A 20,774-nucleotide genomic window follows, 5' to 3' on the forward strand; every position below is an offset into this window, starting at 1 on the left:
AAAGGAAAAAAGATAAATCTCTGCTCTCCCACAATCCAGAGATAAATACTCGCTAGTAATATTTTATAGAATTTTCTTATATACACACATGTACATTAGGATTATAGTTTATGTAGTCTTGTAGCCTACTCCAGAAATTGTTATTATGAAATATTTCAAGCATATTTGGAAGCAGATATTTGGAGACAAAAAATAGTATAATGAACTTCTATATATGCATTACCTTAATTAAATAATTATCAAAATTTTGCTAATTTTGCTTCATCTATCCCTTTTTCATTTTTCTCTGCTGTAGTATTTTTTTTAATAGAATTTATTTTATTTTATTTTTTTAATTTTTTTTTGGCTGTGTTGGGTCTTCGTTTCTGTGCGAGGGCTTTCTCCAGTTGTGGCGAGCGGGGGCCACTCTTCATCGCGATGCATGGGCCTCTCACTGTCGTGGCCTCTCCCGTTGCGGAGCACAGGCTCCAGACGCGCAGGCTCAGTAATTGTGGCTCACGGGCCTAGTTGCTCCGCGGCATGTGGGATCTTCCCAGACCAGGGCTCGAACCCGTGTCCCCGCATTGGCAGGCGGACTCTCAACCACTGCGCCACCAGGGAAGCCCCTCTGCTGTAGTATTTTAAGGCAACTCGCAAACATTATGTTTACCCTCATAAAATTCAGTATGCATCTCTTAAGTATAAGGACATTTTCTTCCTAATTACGATGCCATTATTATACCTAATGAAATTCACAATAATCCCCCAGTATCTAAAACCAGTTCAAATAGAGATTTCCCTTATTAGCCTACTTTTTGTGCTTAATATTTTGGGGAAGTAGTTAATCCATAAAATAATTGTTTCACCTGTAAAATGTGATTAAAAATTAAAGACTTAAAATATCTCCTTTCTCGTGTGTAGTCTTTCTTCATTTCCACCAGTTGAATAGCCTGTTTACCCCACCCCTTGTCCAGGAGTGCTGAAAGTTTAGATAGAAAGCTCTGGCAATGCTCTACGTCAGAAGCACCTGTGCCAACCTCCTTGTTTCAGGCACATGCCCAAATCAAAGAGTATACATGAGAGGAACTAGTCCAAGCAGGAAGTTATCCAGGAAGCAGTTGACCTGTGAGAGGCCACTGTAAACTCTTCTGTTTGTTGTAAATGTTATCAGGAAAAGTGCTCAGACTCTGTTGGGCTAACATGCATGACTCCTCAAGGAGAGAGGTATACCCCTGCCCTGGAAATGGCTCATTCTGGCTTGATTTTTTTTTTTTTTTAAACTTCTGATTTAGTGTGTGTTAGGTCCTGATTTCTGTGGGAAGGTAATTAACTCTAGTGACCTATAATGAAAAGGTGATATAGTAATGTACTTTTCAGGGTTTTTTTTTCCATATTTTTGCAGAAGTTTTGGGATAGAAGTTCATAATTTCCTGATTGTCACTTGGGTTAAGTACATTTATAATCAGTTAACATTTTTCAAATAGGTGCAGTGCTGCCCGTATAAAATTTACGTTATGACCCATACAGTTTGAAATCATGTATATTGCCATGTAACTAAAAGGCTTACTGAATTTTATTGGCCTGCTTAATTTCAAGAGGTATTTTATCTGTCATTATAAGACAGATACTAATTTATGTGCTACACACTTTTGATAAACATTGCAGTTTTATTGTAGTAACACACATGAAGTGGATGAATACTTCAGCCCCACACAATTTGGTATTGTTAACAACAGCTGTAGCTACATTTATTTCGTTCTTGAATTGCAGCTGGCTTTGATACTCTAGGGACTGCTTTCTTTCCTCTTGTTTTTCTCTGTCTGCTCATAAGTGAGATGCATACGCAGGAAGAAGTTAATGCAGAGACACCTTTTTATCACAAATATTTATGGATTGTGTTATAATTCATTATAATAGTTGTGGCTAGATGGAGATGAGATGTAAATGTAGATCTGCCTGGAAATGTACCCCTGGCAAGCATGGTCTCAATGCTACTTTTAAGACATAGTGATTCGATGGGTTATCAGGTCCACAGATGGAAAGAAGAATTGGAGAAAGTATGGCCGTCGGGGGCTTAGGAAACAAACACATGCCATTTATTTCAATGAAGAAAGAGACCACTATCAGCTGTTGGTTAGCACAGCTTTAGAATGGAAACATTTGGAAATTCGGAATGAAGCAGTAGTTTAGGGAACTGATCCAAGGAAGAGAAAAGGTTATACAGTGATATTTTGATAACCAGTAAGAATCTGTGGAAAGTGCTGGTTGGTGCTGCTTGGCCATCTGGCAAGCAGGAGCTGAGATGTGGAGCTGACTCTGGGAGTGTGGCTCTTAGCTTTTACAGGTAAGGGAGCTGAGAGAAGAAACTTACTTTTGGACCGAAGGTAAAAGTAAGAAGGCAGGAAGCATGATTAGAGCCATATTAATAGTACAACTTAAAACACATGTGCTCTATAAAGAAAATAAATAGTACCAAAAAAACAAAGACCTTTGTGTCCAGAATGTTTATCTGGGACTTTTTGGGAACATGTTTAGAAATATTTTTGATTCCAGCACCTTTGGTGGTATGTGAGGGTCCAGACAGACTGAAGTTATTTATCTGCCATTCTAAAATGGTGCAAAACCTGACCTGAACAGACATGAGACTATTGATAAACTTTTTTTATCCCACTTAATGTGATTATAAGGTACCGTCTCAGATCTGCTGGGGTAAAATATAACATCTTGTCTGTGTACTATATTCCTTTTCTAAATTTTGAAGAGTTGTGCATTCTGAAATAAAATTCTGAAATAAATCTGGTTTAGCTAAGGGATTGTGGACCTGTATTTTAAAATAATACTTTTTGGGTCAGTGACAGCAGAGTTAAATTTATTTCCTAGAAACCATAGTTTCTTTCATAACTCAAGGAATAACCAAGTGTAAAACGGTTTTCAAAACTGCTTTATATGGTTCCCTGTTCCCTTCAGATTGCTTCATCTCAGCCAGTCTTTGTTACATGGTGGTTGTGGGGAGTGTTTAAGCGCAACACGGAGCTGGAATGCTGTTAGAAATTCAGTGCTTGGCAAGTTTTGGAGAATGTGGGCTCTTCCCAGCTCAGCCGCTTTTCCATGTAGGGTGATGGGTAAGATAGATAAGAAAAGGCAGCACAACCTCTCATGAATTCAGTGGAAAAGAGAAGGAAGGGCAAGAAGGAAATAGGAAGGACAGTTTACACCCCTAAAAATTATGGTGCTGTATAATTTATCTGTTAAATGTTTGGGTGTGATAAGAGACTGCTGTAGGCAGTGCAGTGCTGGTGAATAGGCCCTGGGGTCAAGTTCTAATCCTGATTCACACTTTTTAGTTGTGTGACCTTGGGCAAGATCATGAACTCATCTGAGCCTATTATCTCTAAAATGGGGAAAATTATACCTACCTTCTAGGTTTTAGTTACTATTTTGGAGTCTAACATTACCCCTGGTATTTTATTTTCAAATACTGATAAGGTACAGTGAAATGCCATGGAGAAAAGGACAAGGACAATCTAGTTATAGGCAAGGAAGAAAGAGAGAAAATTAATTCTCAGGTAGCTAAGCTCTCAGCTTTAACATCAAAGGTGAGAATTATGGAAATACCTAATGTGCTTTTAAATTTTTTGATTGAAAAAATTGCTAGAAAGTTCTTGCATAACATCCTTGGCTGTACTTAGTTACTAGCGAAGACAGATTGTAGAATCAGGACAGTTCTGATTTTGTAATGGATTTATTAAGAATATTTCTTTAAGTTCACAATGTACTAGTATATTAGCTTTAGGAAAGCCCAATATATCAAAAACACATAAAGCGGGCTTCCCTGGTGGCGCAGTGGTTGAGAATCTGCCTGCCAATGCAGGGGACACGGGTTCGAGCCCTGGTCTGGGAAGATCCCACATGCCACGGAGCAACTGGGCCCGTGAGCCACAATTACTGAGCCTGCGCGTCTGGAGCCTGTGCTCCGCAACAAGAGAGGCTGCGATGGTGAGAGGCCCGCGCACCGCGATGAAGAGTGGTCCCCACTTGCCGCAACTAGAGAAAGCCCTCGCACAGAAACGAAGACGCAACACAGTCATAAATAAATAAATAAATAAATAAAAGAACGTGAATTCCTTTAAAAAAAAAAACACATAAAGCATAAAGTTGGTAAATTAGACAAACCTGCATTCCCTAAAGATGTAAAAAATAATAATAATTGATACTGGCCACCACTGCCCCCTCTGACTTGGCCTACAATTGTGGATAGTGGCCTGCCTTGTTCATAGAATTTCTGAGGATTTTAATGAAAGTATGAAATTCAGAAAATAGAACAAAACCCATCAACCATTGCTTTATCACATCTGACCTTGTACAGCTTTTCTAGCTTCCCAGAGATCCAGTTTCTATGTTGCCTCTTCCCACAAGCTACTCTACCTTCTGGTGCTGAAGCTGTCTACCTTAGAGTTATGAGGTGGCTCTTAGAAATGGTACATGGCAAGATTTTATTTTATTTTATTTTTTAATCCAAACTGAGAGCCTCTGTCTCTTAATAACATTTATAGTTTCACTTACAGTTTCATAAAAACTCCGTGTCACATCCTTCTGAGCTGCAATAGATGGCCCATTTAAAAAAAAAGAAGACATTTTAATAAATTTTACTGAAGTATAATTACATACAATAAAATGCACTAGTTTTATGAGTTTTTAGCAAGTTTACACACCCATGTAACTACCACCCCAATCAGATATACAACATTTCCATCATTCCACAACGTCTCCTGATGCCCTTTTGCAGGCAAATCCCCTAAGCTCATTCACTTGAGTTGGGTTTCAAACCCAGGTGTCCTGACTTCAGAGCCCGGTTTCTTAACCATTGGACTACACTGCTTTCCCAACTCAGGGTTTCTTTTCTTTACATTTACTGGATGGTAGCTTGTCTAGTATATTTACATGCTCATTGATTGATTAATTGTTATTGATTGATTTATCAGCTGGAGGTAATTTAATAGCATCATCATTCATCCTGAAGCCTAGGGATCTGCTTTTATCCTATCTTTTTCTTAACTTGCCACATCTAATAAGTTGTCAAGTGCTTGTAAAACATTTATAACATCTCTTGGTCTTTGCCTTCCAACCTTATCAGAATAAAAATTATTAGTTCATTAAAGTATATTATTCATTGTTCGGTGTTTGGTTGGGTTATATAAATTTAATTTTTTAATAATAAAAATGTTTTTATTAACAAGATAGTTATCCATGATTACTTGTGAATTCCTTTATGCCTTATGCAGATAGGGTGACTCTTTGCAGCTACCTTTGTATATGTAATCCTAAAGTGTTGAATTATAGAGTGATACACGTATTTTCTTTTTTAGGACTTTTCCAGATTTCTCAGAACAAAGTGGCAGTTCTTCTTCTAGCTGGTGGGCAGGGGACAAGACTTGGTGTTGCATATCCCAAGGGGATGTATGATGTTGGTTTGCCATCCCATAAGACACTTTTTCAGATTCAAGCAGAGCGTATCCTGAAGCTTCAACAGTTAGCTGAAAAATATCATGGCAACAAATGCATCATTCCGTGGTAAGATATTTCTCATTATGGGACAATGTCTGAACATATATTGGTTTATAATATTCAAAATGCATATGTACTTTATTCATAGGCAGATGTATTTCCTGTTACTACAGATTTTCTTGGGAGCTATAATTTACTATATATGTTAAAAGTAATATGTGTTACAGCTAGATAGATAATCACTGTAGCCTTAACGAGCAGTATATACTCACCTCCAACTTTTAATCCCTACCTGAGTACCTTTGGGTACTCAGAGGGTTCTCTCGGTCTAGAAACTTCATGCTGATTGGTAGTTTGTATAGAATTTCTGATTGAAAATCAGTTTCCCTGTTAAATTTGAAAGCATTGCTCTATTGTTTCAGCATTGCTTTGGAGAGGTCCATTGCCATTCTGATTCCCAATCTTTTTTGTTTCCCCCTTTTGCTCTGAAAGAATTTGGGGTCTCTTTTTATCTTTAGTAACTGAAATTTCATGACGACGTGGTATGGATCTATTTTCAGTCACTGCTGTGGGCACTCAGTGGGTTCTCTCACTCTAGAAACTCATGTCCTTAAGTATTGGGTTATCTAGTCCTCCTGAAACCTCACCCTTCTTCCATACACACTAGCTGAAAGCCCCATTGATTTACACTAGCTGAAAGCCCCATTGATTTCTCTGCTGTGGGCCAAACTTGGATTCTCAGTCTCTGCTAGTATGCCAGGTCCTCATGGCCAGTGTTCATCTTCTAAACACCAAGAGATTACAGGAAATTCTGCTCTGTTTTTTAAAAGGTTTCGATTTAGCTCTTGAATCTGTTTCTCAGAGCAGCTTTGGAAGTTAGCATGTTTTGAGGGGGAAACCAGCTGTGCGTTTGAAATCCCTCAAGTCCCTAATCTTGTTATTTTAGCCCCAGGTGACCAACAAAAACTCTGCTGGTTTCTCTGTCCTTCTGCCTGGTCCAAGCTCAGATTCTCTACCACTAGCCTTTACCCCAGATCAGCAAATACCCCCAGGAAAAGGCAGCTGCATATCTTTAGCTCTCCTTTGAAAGATTCTCACTCTCTTGAATTGTAGTTCTAATCCATGTTGCTTTTGTAGCTCTCTGATGCCTTTAAAAATAGGCTTTTTGTAATTTCCTCAGCTTTTCTAGCTATTAAGAATGGTATTGGCCAGCTGTGAACTATTTTCTTCATTTTGATTCCCTTGGGGATTTTTGAAGGACGTCTGTGTTCTAAGTGGCCAAAATTCTTCTTACAGCCCTGGCCTCCCACTATCATGTTGGATTTTCTTCTTTTTCTTTCTCCTCATAGCTCAGAATTTATTTTTCTTATGTGGAACAGTTTAGTCACTTCTTTTGTCATCTAAATTATGATGCCCAAAGTTGTTGTGCCCAGGGTTCATAATACCCATAATACCCAGGATAATTTGTTAATCAGACAGATATTGACTGTGCTGGGAAATTATATAATGTTCTTCATTTAACAGATATTAATTGAGTACCTACTTCTGGGTGCTGGGAACCGAGACAGACAGAACCAAAACAGACAAAACTCCCTACTTATATATGGTTTACATTTTAGTAAGGGGAAAAGCTATTGTAGTCACTAATTATGGTTTTAGATAGAATTTTTTTCTCTTTTGCTACAGTGGCATGGGTTGGATTTTTGTGACAACAGAGAGTATAATTACACTTTTATGATTTTAAATAAAGGGTGAGCAGAGCCCAGATTCCATTTCAAAATTTTTTTTTTTTTTTTCACACACACACACTGTATTTTATTTTTACAAGAGATAAATCGACTGACACCAAGCATTGTACATGGATGACCACAACAAAAGCAACAATGATTGCAATTACCAAACATGAAACACACTCATACTATGTCATAGTATTGACATTCAGTCCAGTAATCCTCCACTGTAACAGCTCCTTTACTTTGCAGTGAAAATTGATTTGTATATTCTTTGCCTCTGAGTCCTTGTGGAATTTTTTTTTTTTTTAAATTCAGACAGAAAGTCACAAAAATTATACTCATCCTCATCAGTTCACTCAGTCCCATGTAATTAATTTTTTTTTTCATCTTGATCTTTTGTTAGCACTTTTATGAGTTCATCAGTTTTTCATTAGAGTTCTGAAAATGCTTATTCATTCAGTTCAGCAGTACAGTCCGTTACCAGAAACCTGTACTTATCAGAGTCTTTTCCATGTATTTCTTGAAGATGAAACCCTTTTATAGGAACATATTTGCAAAATCATCAGAGTACACCCAGAACTGTCTGTAAATGACAAAAGACTTAAAAATGACCACGGTTAAAGATTTGATGACAGTTCATAATAATGCAGTTGACAAGAAAATTAGTTATTTCTGAGATATACATTTTAAAGTAATAACTAGGATTATTACTTATAACATTATACCAGAACATATAAGATTTTTAGAAATTTCATGTAATGTCTGAAACATTTATATTAACATATTTCCATACATATTTCCATACAAGTACAACTATAAGATTTTTAGAAATTTCATGTAATGTCTGAAACATTTATATTAACATATTTCCATACATATTTCCATACAAATACAAATATGATTTTTAGAAATTTCATGTAATGTCTGAAACATTTATATTAACATATTTCCATACATATTTCCATACAAATACAAATATAAGATTTTTAGAAATTTCATGTAATGTCTGAAACATTTATATTAACATATTTCCATACAAATAACCCAATGAAAGTTTAGTATTAGTTGTTTTGTTTGTTTTTTTATACTGCAGGTTCTTATTAGGCATCAGTTTTATACACATCAGTGTATACATGTCAATCCCAATCGCCCAATTCAGCACACCACCATCCCCACCCCACCGCAGTTTTCCCCCCTTGGTGTCCATATGTCCATTCTCTACATCTGTGTCTCAACTTCTGCCCTGCAAACTGGCTCATCTGTACCATTTTTCTAGGTTCCGCATACATGCATTAATATACGATATTTGTTTTTCTCTTTCTGACTTACTTCACTCTGTATGACAGTCTCTAGATCCATCCACGTCTCAACAAATGACTCAATTTCAAAATGACTCAATGACAAAATTTTTATAAAAAGAACCATAAGAGATAATTAGAAAGTATTACATTTACCCTTTTTTCCCTATTACTAGAATAGGCGATTTCAACCTAGAATACACTTTTCAGAGTTCTAAAATGTTGACTTGAGCCAGTTGTAGGCTTTCTGCTGCAGGAGATATGTTTTAATATTGTTACAGATTTATTGTATGCACAAGGATTGATGAAGTTACTGGAAGAAATTCCCCTTGGGTAGCAGCTAATGCTGCCTTATCCAGGAAGAGGATGAAGGAAGTGAAAACAATAAACGGTGCTCTCAAAAATTTTCTTTAGCTTAGGAAATAGACAAGACTTGACTTTGCCCTAATTCACATAGCGCTATGGCTTAGAAGATCTACTTTTCTCTTGCAAGGTATATAATGACCAGTGGCAGAACAATGGAATCTACAAAGGAATTCTTCACAAAGCACAAGTACTTTGGTTTAAAAAAAGAGAATGTAATCTTTTTTCAGCAGGGAATGCTGCCTGCTATGAGTTTTGATGGGAAAATTATTTTGGAAGAGAAGAACAAGGTTTCTATGGCTCCAGGTTTGTAACCATTCTTATTTAAATGGTGACTAGAAGTGGTAGTAACACAACTCATTAAATTGTTTTTTTGAAGTACGGTTGATTTACGATATGTAGCTCATTAAGTTTTGACTTTTTTTTTTAATACGGTGATTTGGATGTTAAAAATTAATATTTTAATTATATTTAAATTTGGCAATGATTAAAAAAAATGGAAATGCCCATGGGTAAAATGGATATGCTTTTATACTTCCTGTGGATGTCTGCTCTTGAGAGCAGTTTGAGCAGCATTCAGAGTATTTATTCTCTTTACCCAGTATTTTATATACAGTATTGTTCATGGCTACATTGTTTATTGTAGTGAAAAATTGGAAACCACCTGCTGCTTAAAAAATAAGAGGCTAGATTATAGTTTACCTGTAGCATTAATTCTTAAACAGTATTGAAATAATTGTGTGGAGATATTAAATGACAAAGCGAAATAGTTTCAGTAGGTTAAGTAAGAGAATGAGAAATACAGAGCTGCATGCACAGTACGATTAGGGCCACCATTTTGCACAGTTGTAGGGCACATTGTAGTTTGCTAATGGCATCCCTAGGATTGGGCAGTGTGCTGCCTGTGTAGCCACATATAGTGACCATAAGTATGATCCCACTATAAAAGTAAATGTAGGAAAGGCTGAAAGGAAATAAAAACAGTATTTACAGTGGTGCTTTGCAGGTGTAGGCTTTTATTTCATCTCATCTCTTTTTACCCCCCACTCAATTCTTTTTAATTAATGGAAGAGTTTACTATTTTTAGCTTTGTTTTTTGAAGTTGTCTAATTTTTTGTCATTTAAGCTGTAGCTGAGGTTGTTGATGGAAAAAGTACATTAAAGCAGCACTAAAAATAGATGGGGAAAGAAGAGGCTTTTACATATATTTAGTTTAAATCACCATAGACCTTCATATTAATCTGCTAAACAAATCATTTGTTATCAATACTCGTGTATTTTTATTTTTGAGATGGATGAAATTGTCAGTGTTGGGGCTATAAATACAGAGCTAACTTGAATCATACAAATAAAACTTGAAATGTTATAAAATAATTATTGCCTGTTAAAGAATTTTATGTTTCACAATATATTATAGGCCAAATTGTTAAAAGGGCTGAGTTAAAAAGAAAAGTATGTTCTTTGGGGTTGCCTAGCCCTACATTAATAATGTTATACTTACGCTAAATTACCTTCAAAATCACGTAGTATAACTTTTTGACACCTGATTCCTTCCTTATGGACATTCAGTTTTCTTGGCCCTGTAATGTAAAACTGGTTTTCAGAGATCTTCATCCCAGTTGAGAAACATTAAACAATCTTTGGGTTACCGTCATACTGAGTTTTGGTGTGCTACTAACAGGCTATTTTATTTCCCAGATGGGAATGGTGGTCTTTATCGGGCTCTTGCAGCCCAGAATATTGTGGAGGATATGGAGCAAAGAGGCATTTGGAGCATTCATGTCTATTGTGTTGACAACATATTAGTAAAAGTGGCAGACCCACGTTTCATTGGATTTTGCATTCAGAAAGGAGCAGACTGTGGAGCAAAGGTAATGCCTTTCTCAACTATAATGAGGCTTTAAGTGGTCTTTCTCTTGTCAGTATATACATTCCAGGAGTCAAACTAGATTTATTAGGGTGATTTGGATATTTTAGAACCATTCATCTTCCAAAGTAACTAAACTATCCCGCACCCACTTTTTTTCTTAAATTGGCAACATTTGATTCTAGAAGTAATGATGTATGCTTAGTCCATCACAAGTAAGAGTTTAAAATATGCGAGGATGATTTGTAAGTACCTGGGAAAGTGAATGGTCATCACTAGGCCTGGGATGGGCTTATTAATATCAAGTTGTTGGATTCATTAATATCAAGTTGTATATGATCAGATTAACCCAGTTTCTTCCTATGACAAAGTTACTGGAGTAGTAGGTAAAGGAAATATGGTAGAAATAGCAGATGTAGACTTCAGTAAGGCATTTGACAAGGTAACTCATGGTAGTCTTGTGAATAAGATGGAAATATGCAGATAGGGGATAAGGACAATTAAAGAGATTAAATAACTGCTTGAATGACCACAAACATACTGATATTGAGACAGAGGGAGGTTTGTAATGCCATATAATACAGCTGTCCTTGGCATAGTTCTTTTTAGCATTTTTTTTAGTTGCATAGATGATAATATAAGAGACTTGCCTTTATGACATGAAAGACCTTAAAAACACTTCGGAAGATTTGAAAATATTAATGTAAATATTACTTTCCTGGAAATCTGTAAAGGTATCAGATCTCACAGAATTAAAGTGTAACACAATCCTGGTCAAAATCCCAGTGAGACTATTTTGGGGACATTGGACAAAATGATTGTAAAGTTTAGAATAAATAAATAAAGTTTAGATTGTAAAGATGACCAGGAAGATGTTGAAAAAAGATGATGATAAGGAAGGAAGAGGGTTGAAGACACTCTATCAGATATTAAAATGGGTTGTAAATAAAAAGTAACTAGGAGTGTCGTACTGAAACCAGAATAGAATGACAGGTTAATGGAACAGATCAGTCAGAAACAAACTCACGTAAGAATGGCATTTCAACTCATTGGGGGGAAATGAATGGGATAACTGGCTAAAAATAAAGTAAGATGTCTCCCTCAGAGCTCATACCAAAATCAATTTCAAATGCATTACCAAGTAAAAAACCATAAAGATGATAGAAGAAAGTTTAGAATAATTTTATTTATTTTTATTTTTTTATTTGAGTTTAGTTGATTTACAGTGTTGTGTTAGAATAATTTTATAATCGACATGAAGGGAAGACCTATTTCCCAGAAGCCAAAACCGTATAGGCTTCTGACAAAAACAAATTAAACTACGTATAAATTTTAAATATATGAATTTAAAAAGAAGAGCTGCCATAAGAGACATATCATATCCTTGGTTGGAAATTTTCTATTATAAAGATGTCATTTCTCTCAAAATTAATCTACAAATCTAATGCAAAGTCATAGAAGCTGAAGTCTTAAATTTACTAGTACAAGTTTTGAGAGATTAAGCTGGTAGACCTAAGAAGACTCCTCCTGACTCTGAAAGTAAAGGGTTGGTTTAGTTCATTGATTGAAGACCCCTATCCATTTCAGTACTCTATGAGTATCTGTGCTGTATTGTAAATAGCTACTAAACTGTAATAGAAATAGTGCATTGGATTTTAATTACGTAGCTACTAAGCTTTAAAAAACAAAACAAAACTGTATTTCTGACTTTGTTCCACTTGGTGTCACTCTTCTTTCTAAAATAGAAACTTAAAATTTTACTTCTCTGAGCTTCAGAATCAATTTAAATTCTAAATGATTAGAGAATGTTGAACCTGCAAGGGACCTCAGAGATCATCTATCTGGTCAACCCCTTTGATCTCAGAAATGAGCACTCTGAGTTCCAGTACTAAATAAGTTCCAGGCTCAGGGTCCTTCATCACATTAGCAGAGGCAGGATTAGAACTGTTTCCCAACTCTTAGTTTTAGTATTATATCACATTTATAAAGCCAAATTCTTTACATTAATTATGTTTTTGCTGGCAGCTCAAAAAAATGTTGAATTGGTGTGCCAACTTTTATGAGTATATTAATCATACAGGGATGTAAATATAACCATTCTCTCTTCTCCATTTCCCCTGGATCCTCTAGGACAAATCCTGCCTCAGTCTTCCTGCTTAGTTCTGTGTCTGGCATATAATGTAATAGTCACTCAGTGAATGCATAAATACATATTCAGATGGAACCGAAATATTACAAGACTGGTATATGTTAAAAACTTTTAGAAATAGTAGAAACCATTTATGTAATCTGTCCTCCCACCCTTTTAATTTAAAAAATCAAGATGTTAAAATATATTTTTAAAAACACCTAAATTAGGGAGTGATTCATAGTGTGTAGTAGAATTCTATGCAGGGAATTCTTTTTTAATTCTTTAATAGGCTCCTGTCTTGGTGAATTGAGTATTTTTTATGGAGTGAGAGCCTTGAGAAAAGACTTAGTGGAGTGGTTTACAAAAGTACATAGCTGAGAGAGTAGGAATGATTGTGAATTAAAGATAATTTTAGGGCTTCCCTGGTGGCACAGAGGTTAAGAATCCACCTGCCGGTGCAGGGGACATGGGTTTGATCCCTGGTCCCGGAAGATCCCACATGCCGCGGAGCAACTAAGCCTGTGCGCCACAACTACTGACCCTGCGCTCTAGAGCCCGCGAGCCACAACTACTGAAGCTCGCGTGCCTAGAGCCTGTGCTCCGCAGCAAGAGAAGCCACCGCAATGAGAAGCCCACATACCGCAAAAAAGAGTAGCCCCCGCTCACCGCAACTAGAGAAAGCCCACACGCAGCAATGAAGACCCAATGCAGCCAAAAATAAATAAATAAATACATAAAATAAATTTTAAAAAAAGAAAGAAAAAAATTCCTTTAAAAAATGTTTAAAAAAAGAAAAGATAATTTTGTAAAGCAGTTGCAGTAACTTTGAGGTTAAAGTGTTACTTTGAACTCAGCTTTTCAGGATTTAACTTGTAGGAAATCAAGAGACCTCTTAATTTTATGCTGTAAATCTTTTCTGTAGAATATAAACTGACTTCCAACTTCATGTACTTTACAAATGCTTTCTTTTGTAATCTGGACTTTTATAGTATTTAGAGGTTCATAGTTGTTATAAAAGTAAACCTTTTACTGGCAGATTAACACTTGGGAAGTAAAGTGTGAATGTGCTTATTTTTATTTTCCATGGCTGGTTAGGAGTAGGGTTGTATAGAAGTGATAGGAAAACAAACCTTGTGTGTGTGTGTTTTAATGGGAATGGGAGGAATCTATTCCAGATTCCCTGTCTACTGAGATACCTACTGTAGAGAATGTGAAGTGATAGACTAGAATTGCAAATAGGTCCATGATTGGTTTAAATAATTTTGCTGTATGTTTCCCTCCAGTTTAATCCACTTCTGTGGTAGAAGGTTTCTTTTCATTGAATACTGTACTCCTTTCAGGGCAGCAAACAGTGAAACTACACAGCAGGCCTACATATCCAGTAGCCCAGCCTCACTGAGCTACACTCAGTGCCTATATCTCTAATTGCAGTGTAAACCAAGTGCTCAATAGTGGCTTTAGTTGTCTGGAAGGGACTGCCACTGGCTGTATTTATTTTAAGAAATCAGTTGCTGAAGAAAAGCTTTCATTTTATTGATACAATTTCATATATAGTTTGGATAGACTTTTCAAAGTGGGGACAGATTTTTCAAAATACTCTGGAGTATGCTGAATTGTTAATCGAACAGGGCAAAAACAATATCTTCATATATTTTAATTGTTTGATTCTTCTGCTGGATATTCATCTCATCTGAGGCTTGAGTTTTCTATTAGTGCATTGCATACAGTTGTTTTGTAATTTTATTCTAAACACTTAATTTAAGTCAGTGATATATGCTTAGGGTAGTGGGGTATCAGAATCACCTGTGAGGTTTTTTAAAATTACATAATCTTATGTTTTCCCTCTGATTTTGACCAAATACTTTTCTCTCAGCTCTCTGATCATCCTAGAGTCTTTGCTAGATTATCAAATCACTGGTTTTCAGACTTTTAAAAAAAGCATAGAACCTCTTACTTCAAACAAAACCTAGCCTGCAAAACGTAAATATGAGTGGGCTTTTCTGATTGAAGTTGGAGTGGGAACCCTTTGACCTGCCCGCTCTAACCCTCCTACCTCCTAGCCAAGTCCCTGAAAAATAAGGAATTTTCTGTATTCATGAATGAAAATGAAAGAAACACCATTTTCAAATGAAATAATGATTTGTGCAGTACAAAATGAGAGGCAAAATGCCTTACTTCTTTTGTGAATCTCAGATTTTGTTTCATTTATTCTCAAAGTAGTTGAGTGTGGTTAAGGATAAATTCAAAAATAAAAACAGTCGGGGGCTTCCCTGGTGGCACAGTGGTTGAGAATCTGCCTGCCAATGCAGGGGACACGGGTTCGAGCCCTGGTCTGGGAAGATCCCACATGCCGCGGAGCAACTAGGCCCGTGAGCCACAACTACTGAGCCTGCGTGTCTGGAGCCTGTGCTCCGCAACACAAGAGGCCTCCATAGTGAGGGGCCTGCGCACCACGATGAAGAGTGGCCCCCACTTGCTGCAACTAGAGAAAGCCCTCGCACAGAAACGAAAACCCAACACAGCCAAAAATAAATAAATAAACAAATACTTTAAAAAAAAAAACATATTCGGGGGGACGTAGACTCATTTAGTTATTCCCAGTCCCATGTGATTTCTTCTGGGCCCTATGTGTATGATGGAATTTCTACTCTACAGTTTAGTTAGATGATAAATAGGAGGGAGATAGTTCACCTCTTCCCAGATAGATGATTATCTAAAGATTCCTCTTGACTTAATACCTTAAAGATAAAGTAAGTAAAATTGTAAATGTGGTCTTGGAAAATGACAGATCTCCAATGCAGCGCCTGATTAAATTTCTTTCTCTACTGTTGTCTTCGTTTGGTGGGCAGGTGGTAGAGAAAACGAACCCTACAGAACCAGTTGGAGTGGTTTGCCGAGTGGATGGAGTATACCAGGTGGTGGAATATAGTGAGATTTCTCTGTCTACAGCTCAAAAAAGAAGCTCAGATGGACGACTGCTGTTCAATGCGGGGAACATTGCCAACCATTTCTTCACTGTACCGTTTCTGAGAGATGTTGTCAAGTATGGGCAAGATGGGGGCTTTTAAAATTTTTTATTTATTGTTAATCCGAAGCTAAGTCACTTGAGAAGTAGGAAGAAACTTCAAGTCCATATCGTACATGATTCATCTTCCCTTCTGAGGATCATCTTTATCAAATGGAATTTTACCTGACATTGTAGTTGTTTTTAGTAAGATATATCATCGAGTGCAAATTTGTAGTAGCCCATTCTCCTCAGTGCATTAACTGGAGTCCAAAGCAGTTCTCCTTCTTCTCTTACTTCCCTCCCTCCAACTGTGCTAGGTTCTGGAGAAGCAAAGAATAAGAAAGGGAATACCCTCTCTACCACAACTGGAAACCTTAAAAAATAACAGATGTCTAGCCTACATCTACTGAATCAGAATTTCTGGAGGTCGATGCAGACACCTGTATTTTTAACAAGCTGCCCACACCATTTAATTTAGCTGGTTCTCAGACTAGCATTTAGGAACTAGTGCATTAGAAAGTAAAGAAAAAAGAACGTGAGACAAGGATGGAAATCAGCATAGTAGTGCCAACTAAGGATAAAATAAGAGCTATTTTATCACACCAGATTTTTAAATGAAGGACATTCTCAATATCTGATTCTTCACTTGATTGCTTTTTAGACATTTAAGATGACTATCTACTTTTTAAAAAGTTACTCAGCTTTACTTTTTTTTTAACATCTTTACTGGAGTATAATTGCTTTACAGTGTTGTGTTAGTTTCTGCTGTATAACAAAGTGAATCAGCTATATGCATATGTATATCCCCATTTCCCCTCCCTCTTGTGTCTCCCTCCCACCCTCCTTATCCCACCCCTCTAGGTGGTCACAAAGCACCGAGCTGATCTCCCTGTGCTATGCGGCTGCTTCCCACTAGCTATCTATTTTACATTTGGTAGTGTATATCTGTCCATGCCACTCTCTCACTTCGTCCCAGTTTACCCTTCACCTTCCCCGTGTCCTCAAGTCCATTCTGTATGTCTGTGTCTTTATTCCTGTCCTGCCCTTCGGTTCATCAGAACCATTTTTTTTTTTTTTCAGATTCCATATATATGTGTTAGCATACGATATTTGTTTTTCTCTTTCTGACTTAATTCGCCCTGTATGACAGACTCTAGGTCCATCCACCTCACTACAAATAACTCAATTTTGTTTCTTCTTATGGCTGAGTAATATTCCATTGTATATATGTGTCACATCTTCTTTATCCATTCATCTGTTGATGAACACTTAGGATGCTTCCAATGTCCTGGCTATTGTAAATAGTGCTGCAGTGAACATTGTGGTACAAGACTCTTTTTGAATTATGGTTTTCTCAGGGTATATGCCCAGTAGTGGGATTGCTGGGTCGTATGGTAGTTCTATTTTTAGTTTTTTAAGGAACCTCCATACTGTTCTCCATAGTGGCTGTATCAATTTACATTCCACCAACAATGCAAGAGGGTTCCCTTTTCTCCACACCCTCTCCAGCATTTATTGTTTGTAGATTTTTTGATGATGGCCATTCTGACCTGTGTGAGGTGATACCTCATTGTAGTTTTGATTTGCATTTCTCTAATGATTAGTGATGTTGAGCATCTTTTCATGTGTTTGTTGGCAATCTACTTATCTTCTTTGGAGAAATGTCTATTTAGGTCTTCTGTGCATTTTTGGATTGGGTTGTTTGGTTTTTTGATATTGAGCTGCATAAGCTGCTTGTATATTTTGGAGATTAATCCTTTGTCAGTTGCTTCGTTTGCAAATATTTTCTCCCATTCTGAAGGTTGTCTTTTCATCTTGTTTGTAGTTTCCTTTGCTGTGCAAAAGCTTTTAAGTTTCATTAGATCCCATTTGTTTGTTTTTATTTCCATTTCTCTAGGAGGTGGGTCAAAAAGGATCTTGCTGTGACTTATGTCATAGAGTGTTCTGCCTATGTTTTCCTGCAAGAGTTTTATAGTGTCTGGCCTTACATTTAGGCCTTTAATCCATTTGGAGTTTTATTTTTATGTAAGGAAGTGTTCTGATTTCATTCTTTTACATGTAGCTGTCCAGTTTTCCCAGCACCACTTATTGAAGAGGCTGTCTTTTCTCCATTGTATTCTCTCGCCTCCTTTATCAAAGATAAGGTGACTATAGGTGTGTGGGTTTATCTCTGGGCTTTCTATACTGTTCCACTGGTCTATATTTCTGTTTTTGTGCCAGTACCATACTGCCTTGATTACTGTAGCTTTGTAGTATAGTATGAAGTCCAGGAGGCTGATTCCTCCAGCTCCGTTTTTCTTTCTCAAGATTGCTTTGGCTATTCAGGGTCTTTTGTGTTTCCATACAAATTGTGAAATTTTTTATTCTAGTTCTGTGAAAAATGCAGTTGGTAGTGTGATAGGGATTGCATTGAATCTGTAGATTGCTTTGGGTAGTATAGTCATTTTCACAATGTTGTTTCTTCTAATCCGAGAACATGGTATATCTCTCCATCTATTTGTATCTTTAATTACTTTCATCAGTGTCTTATAGTTTTCTGTATACAGGTCTTTTGTCTCCTTAGGTAGGTTTATTCCTAGGTATTTTATTCTTTTTGTTGCAGTAGTAAATGGGAGTGTTTCCTTAATTTTTCTTTCAGATTTTTCATCATTAGTGTATAGGAATGCAAGAGATTTCTGTGCATTAATTTTGTATCCTGCTACTCTACCATATTCATTGATTAGCTCCAGTAGTTTTTTGGTAGCATCTTTAGGATTCTCTATGTATAGTATCATGTCATCTGCAAACAGTGACAGTTTTACTTCTTCTTTTCCAATTTGGATTCCTTTTACTTCTTTTTCTTCTCTGATTGCTGTGGCTAAAACTTCCAAAACTATGTTGAATTATAGTGGTGAGAGTGGGCAACCTTGTCTTGTTCCTGATCTTAGAGGAAATGTTTTCAGTTCTTCACCATTGAGAACGATGTTGGCTATGGGTTTATCATATATGGCCTTTATTATGTTGAGGTAGGTTACCTCTGTGCCTACTTTCTGGAGAGTTTTTATCATAAATGGGTGTTGAATTTTGGCAAAAGTTTTTTCTGCATCTATTGAGATTATCATATGGTTTTTGTCCTTCAGTTTGTTAATATTGTGTATCACATTGATTGATTTGTGTATATTGAAGAATCCTTGCATTCCTGGGATAAACCCCACTTGATCATGGTGTATGATCCTTTTAATGTGCTGTTGGATTCTGTTTGCTAGTATTTTGTTGAAGATTTTTGCATCTATGTTCATCAGTGTTATTGACCTGTAGTTTTCTTTTTTCGTGATATCGTTGTCTGGTTTGGGTATCAGGATGATGGTGGCCTCATAGAATGAGTTTGGGAGTATTCCTCTGCTATATTTTGGAAGAGTTAGGTGTTAGCTCTTCTCTAAATGTTTGGTAGAATTCACCTGTGAAGCCATCTGGTCCTGGACTTTTGTTAATTGGAAGACTTTTAATCACAGTTTTAATTTCAGTGCTTGTGTTTGGTCTGTTTATATTTTCTATTTCTTCCTGGTTCAGCCTCAGAAGGTTGTGCTTTACTGAGGATTTGTCCATTTCTTCCAGTTTGTCCATTTTATCGGCATATAATTGCTTGTAGTAATCTCTCATGATCCTTTGTGTTTCTTCAGTGTCAGTTGTTATTTTTCTTTTTCATTTCTAATTCTGTTGATTTTAGTCTTCTCTCTTTTTTCTTGATGAGTCTGGCAAATGGTTTATCAATTTTGTTTACCTTCTCAAAGAACCAGCTTTTAGTTTTATTGATCTTTGCTGTTGTTTCCTTCATTTCTTTTTCATTTATTTCTGATCTGATCTTTATGATTTCTTTCCTTCTGTTAACTTTGGGTTTTTTTGTTCTTCTTTCTCTATTGCTTTAGGTGTAAGGTTAAGTTGTTTATTTGAGATTTTTCTTGTTTCTTGAGGTAGGACTGTATTGCTATAAACTTCCCTCTTAGGACTGCTTTTGCTGCATCCCATAGGTTCTGGGTTGTTATCTTTTCATTGTCATTTGTTTCTAGGTATTTTTTGATTTTGTGTTTGATGTCATCAGTGATCTCTTGGTTATTTAGCAGCGTATTGTTTAGCTTCCATGTGTTTGTATTTTTTTACAGTTTTTTTCCTGTAATTGATATCTAGTCTCATAGCATTGTGGTTGGAAAAGATTCTTGATATGATTTCAGTTTTCTTAAATTTACCAAGGCTTGATTTGTGACCAAGATATGGCCTATCCTGGAGAATGTTCCATGAGCACTTGAGAAGAAAGTGTATTCTGTTGTTTTTGGATGGAATGTCATAAATATCAGTCATGTCCATCTTGTTCAGTGTGTCATTTAAAGCTTGTGTTTCCTTATTTTTTTTCATTTTGGATGATCTGTCCATTGGTGAAAGTGCGGTGTTAAAGTCTGCTACTATTTTTTTTTTAATTAATTAATTAATTTATTTTTGGCTGTGTTGGGTCTTCGTTTCTGTGCGAGGGCTTTCTCTAGTTGTGGCAAGCGGGGGCCACTCTTCATCGCGGTGCGCAGGCCTCTCACCGTCACGGCCTCTCTTGTTGTGGAGCACAGGCTCCAGATGCGCAGGCTCAGCAATCGTGGCTCACGGGCCTAGTTGCTCCGTGGCATGTGGGATCTTCTCAGACCAGGGCTCGAACCCGTGTGCCCTGCATTGGCAGGCAGATTCTCAACCACTGCGCCACCAGGGAAGCCGAAGTCTGCTACTATTATTGTGATATTGTCGATTTCCCCTTTTATGGCTGTTAGCATTTGCCTTATGTACTGAGGTGCTCCTATGTTGGGTGCATAAATTTTTACAATTGTTATATCGTCTCCTTGGATTGATCCCTTGATCATTTTGTAGTGTCCTT

The 20,774-nt window shown here is 36.7% G+C and overlaps 1 protein-coding gene across 6 annotated transcripts in view; it reads left to right on the forward strand.

Moving 5' to 3' along the window:
- UHMK1 (U2AF homology motif kinase 1) overlaps positions 1–20,774 on the forward strand; it is a 105,207-nt gene that overhangs the window by 77,096 nt on the left and 7,337 nt on the right. For all 6 annotated transcript variants that reach the window (XM_059935152.1, XM_059935161.1, XM_059935168.1 and 3 more), the window contains 4 exons: positions 5,346–5,550; positions 9,009–9,184; positions 10,577–10,749; positions 15,726–15,919. In XM_059935152.1, the coding sequence (XP_059791135.1) occupies positions 5,346–5,550; positions 9,009–9,184; positions 10,577–10,749; positions 15,726–15,919 (748 nt within the window). The remainder of the gene's footprint in view (positions 1–5,345; positions 5,551–9,008; positions 9,185–10,576; positions 10,750–15,725; positions 15,920–20,774) is intronic.

Source organism: Balaenoptera ricei, chromosome 1, assembly GCF_028023285.1.
Source record: "Balaenoptera ricei isolate mBalRic1 chromosome 1, mBalRic1.hap2, whole genome shotgun sequence".
Classification (NCBI taxonomy): Eukaryota; Metazoa; Chordata; class Mammalia; order Artiodactyla; family Balaenopteridae; genus Balaenoptera; species Balaenoptera ricei.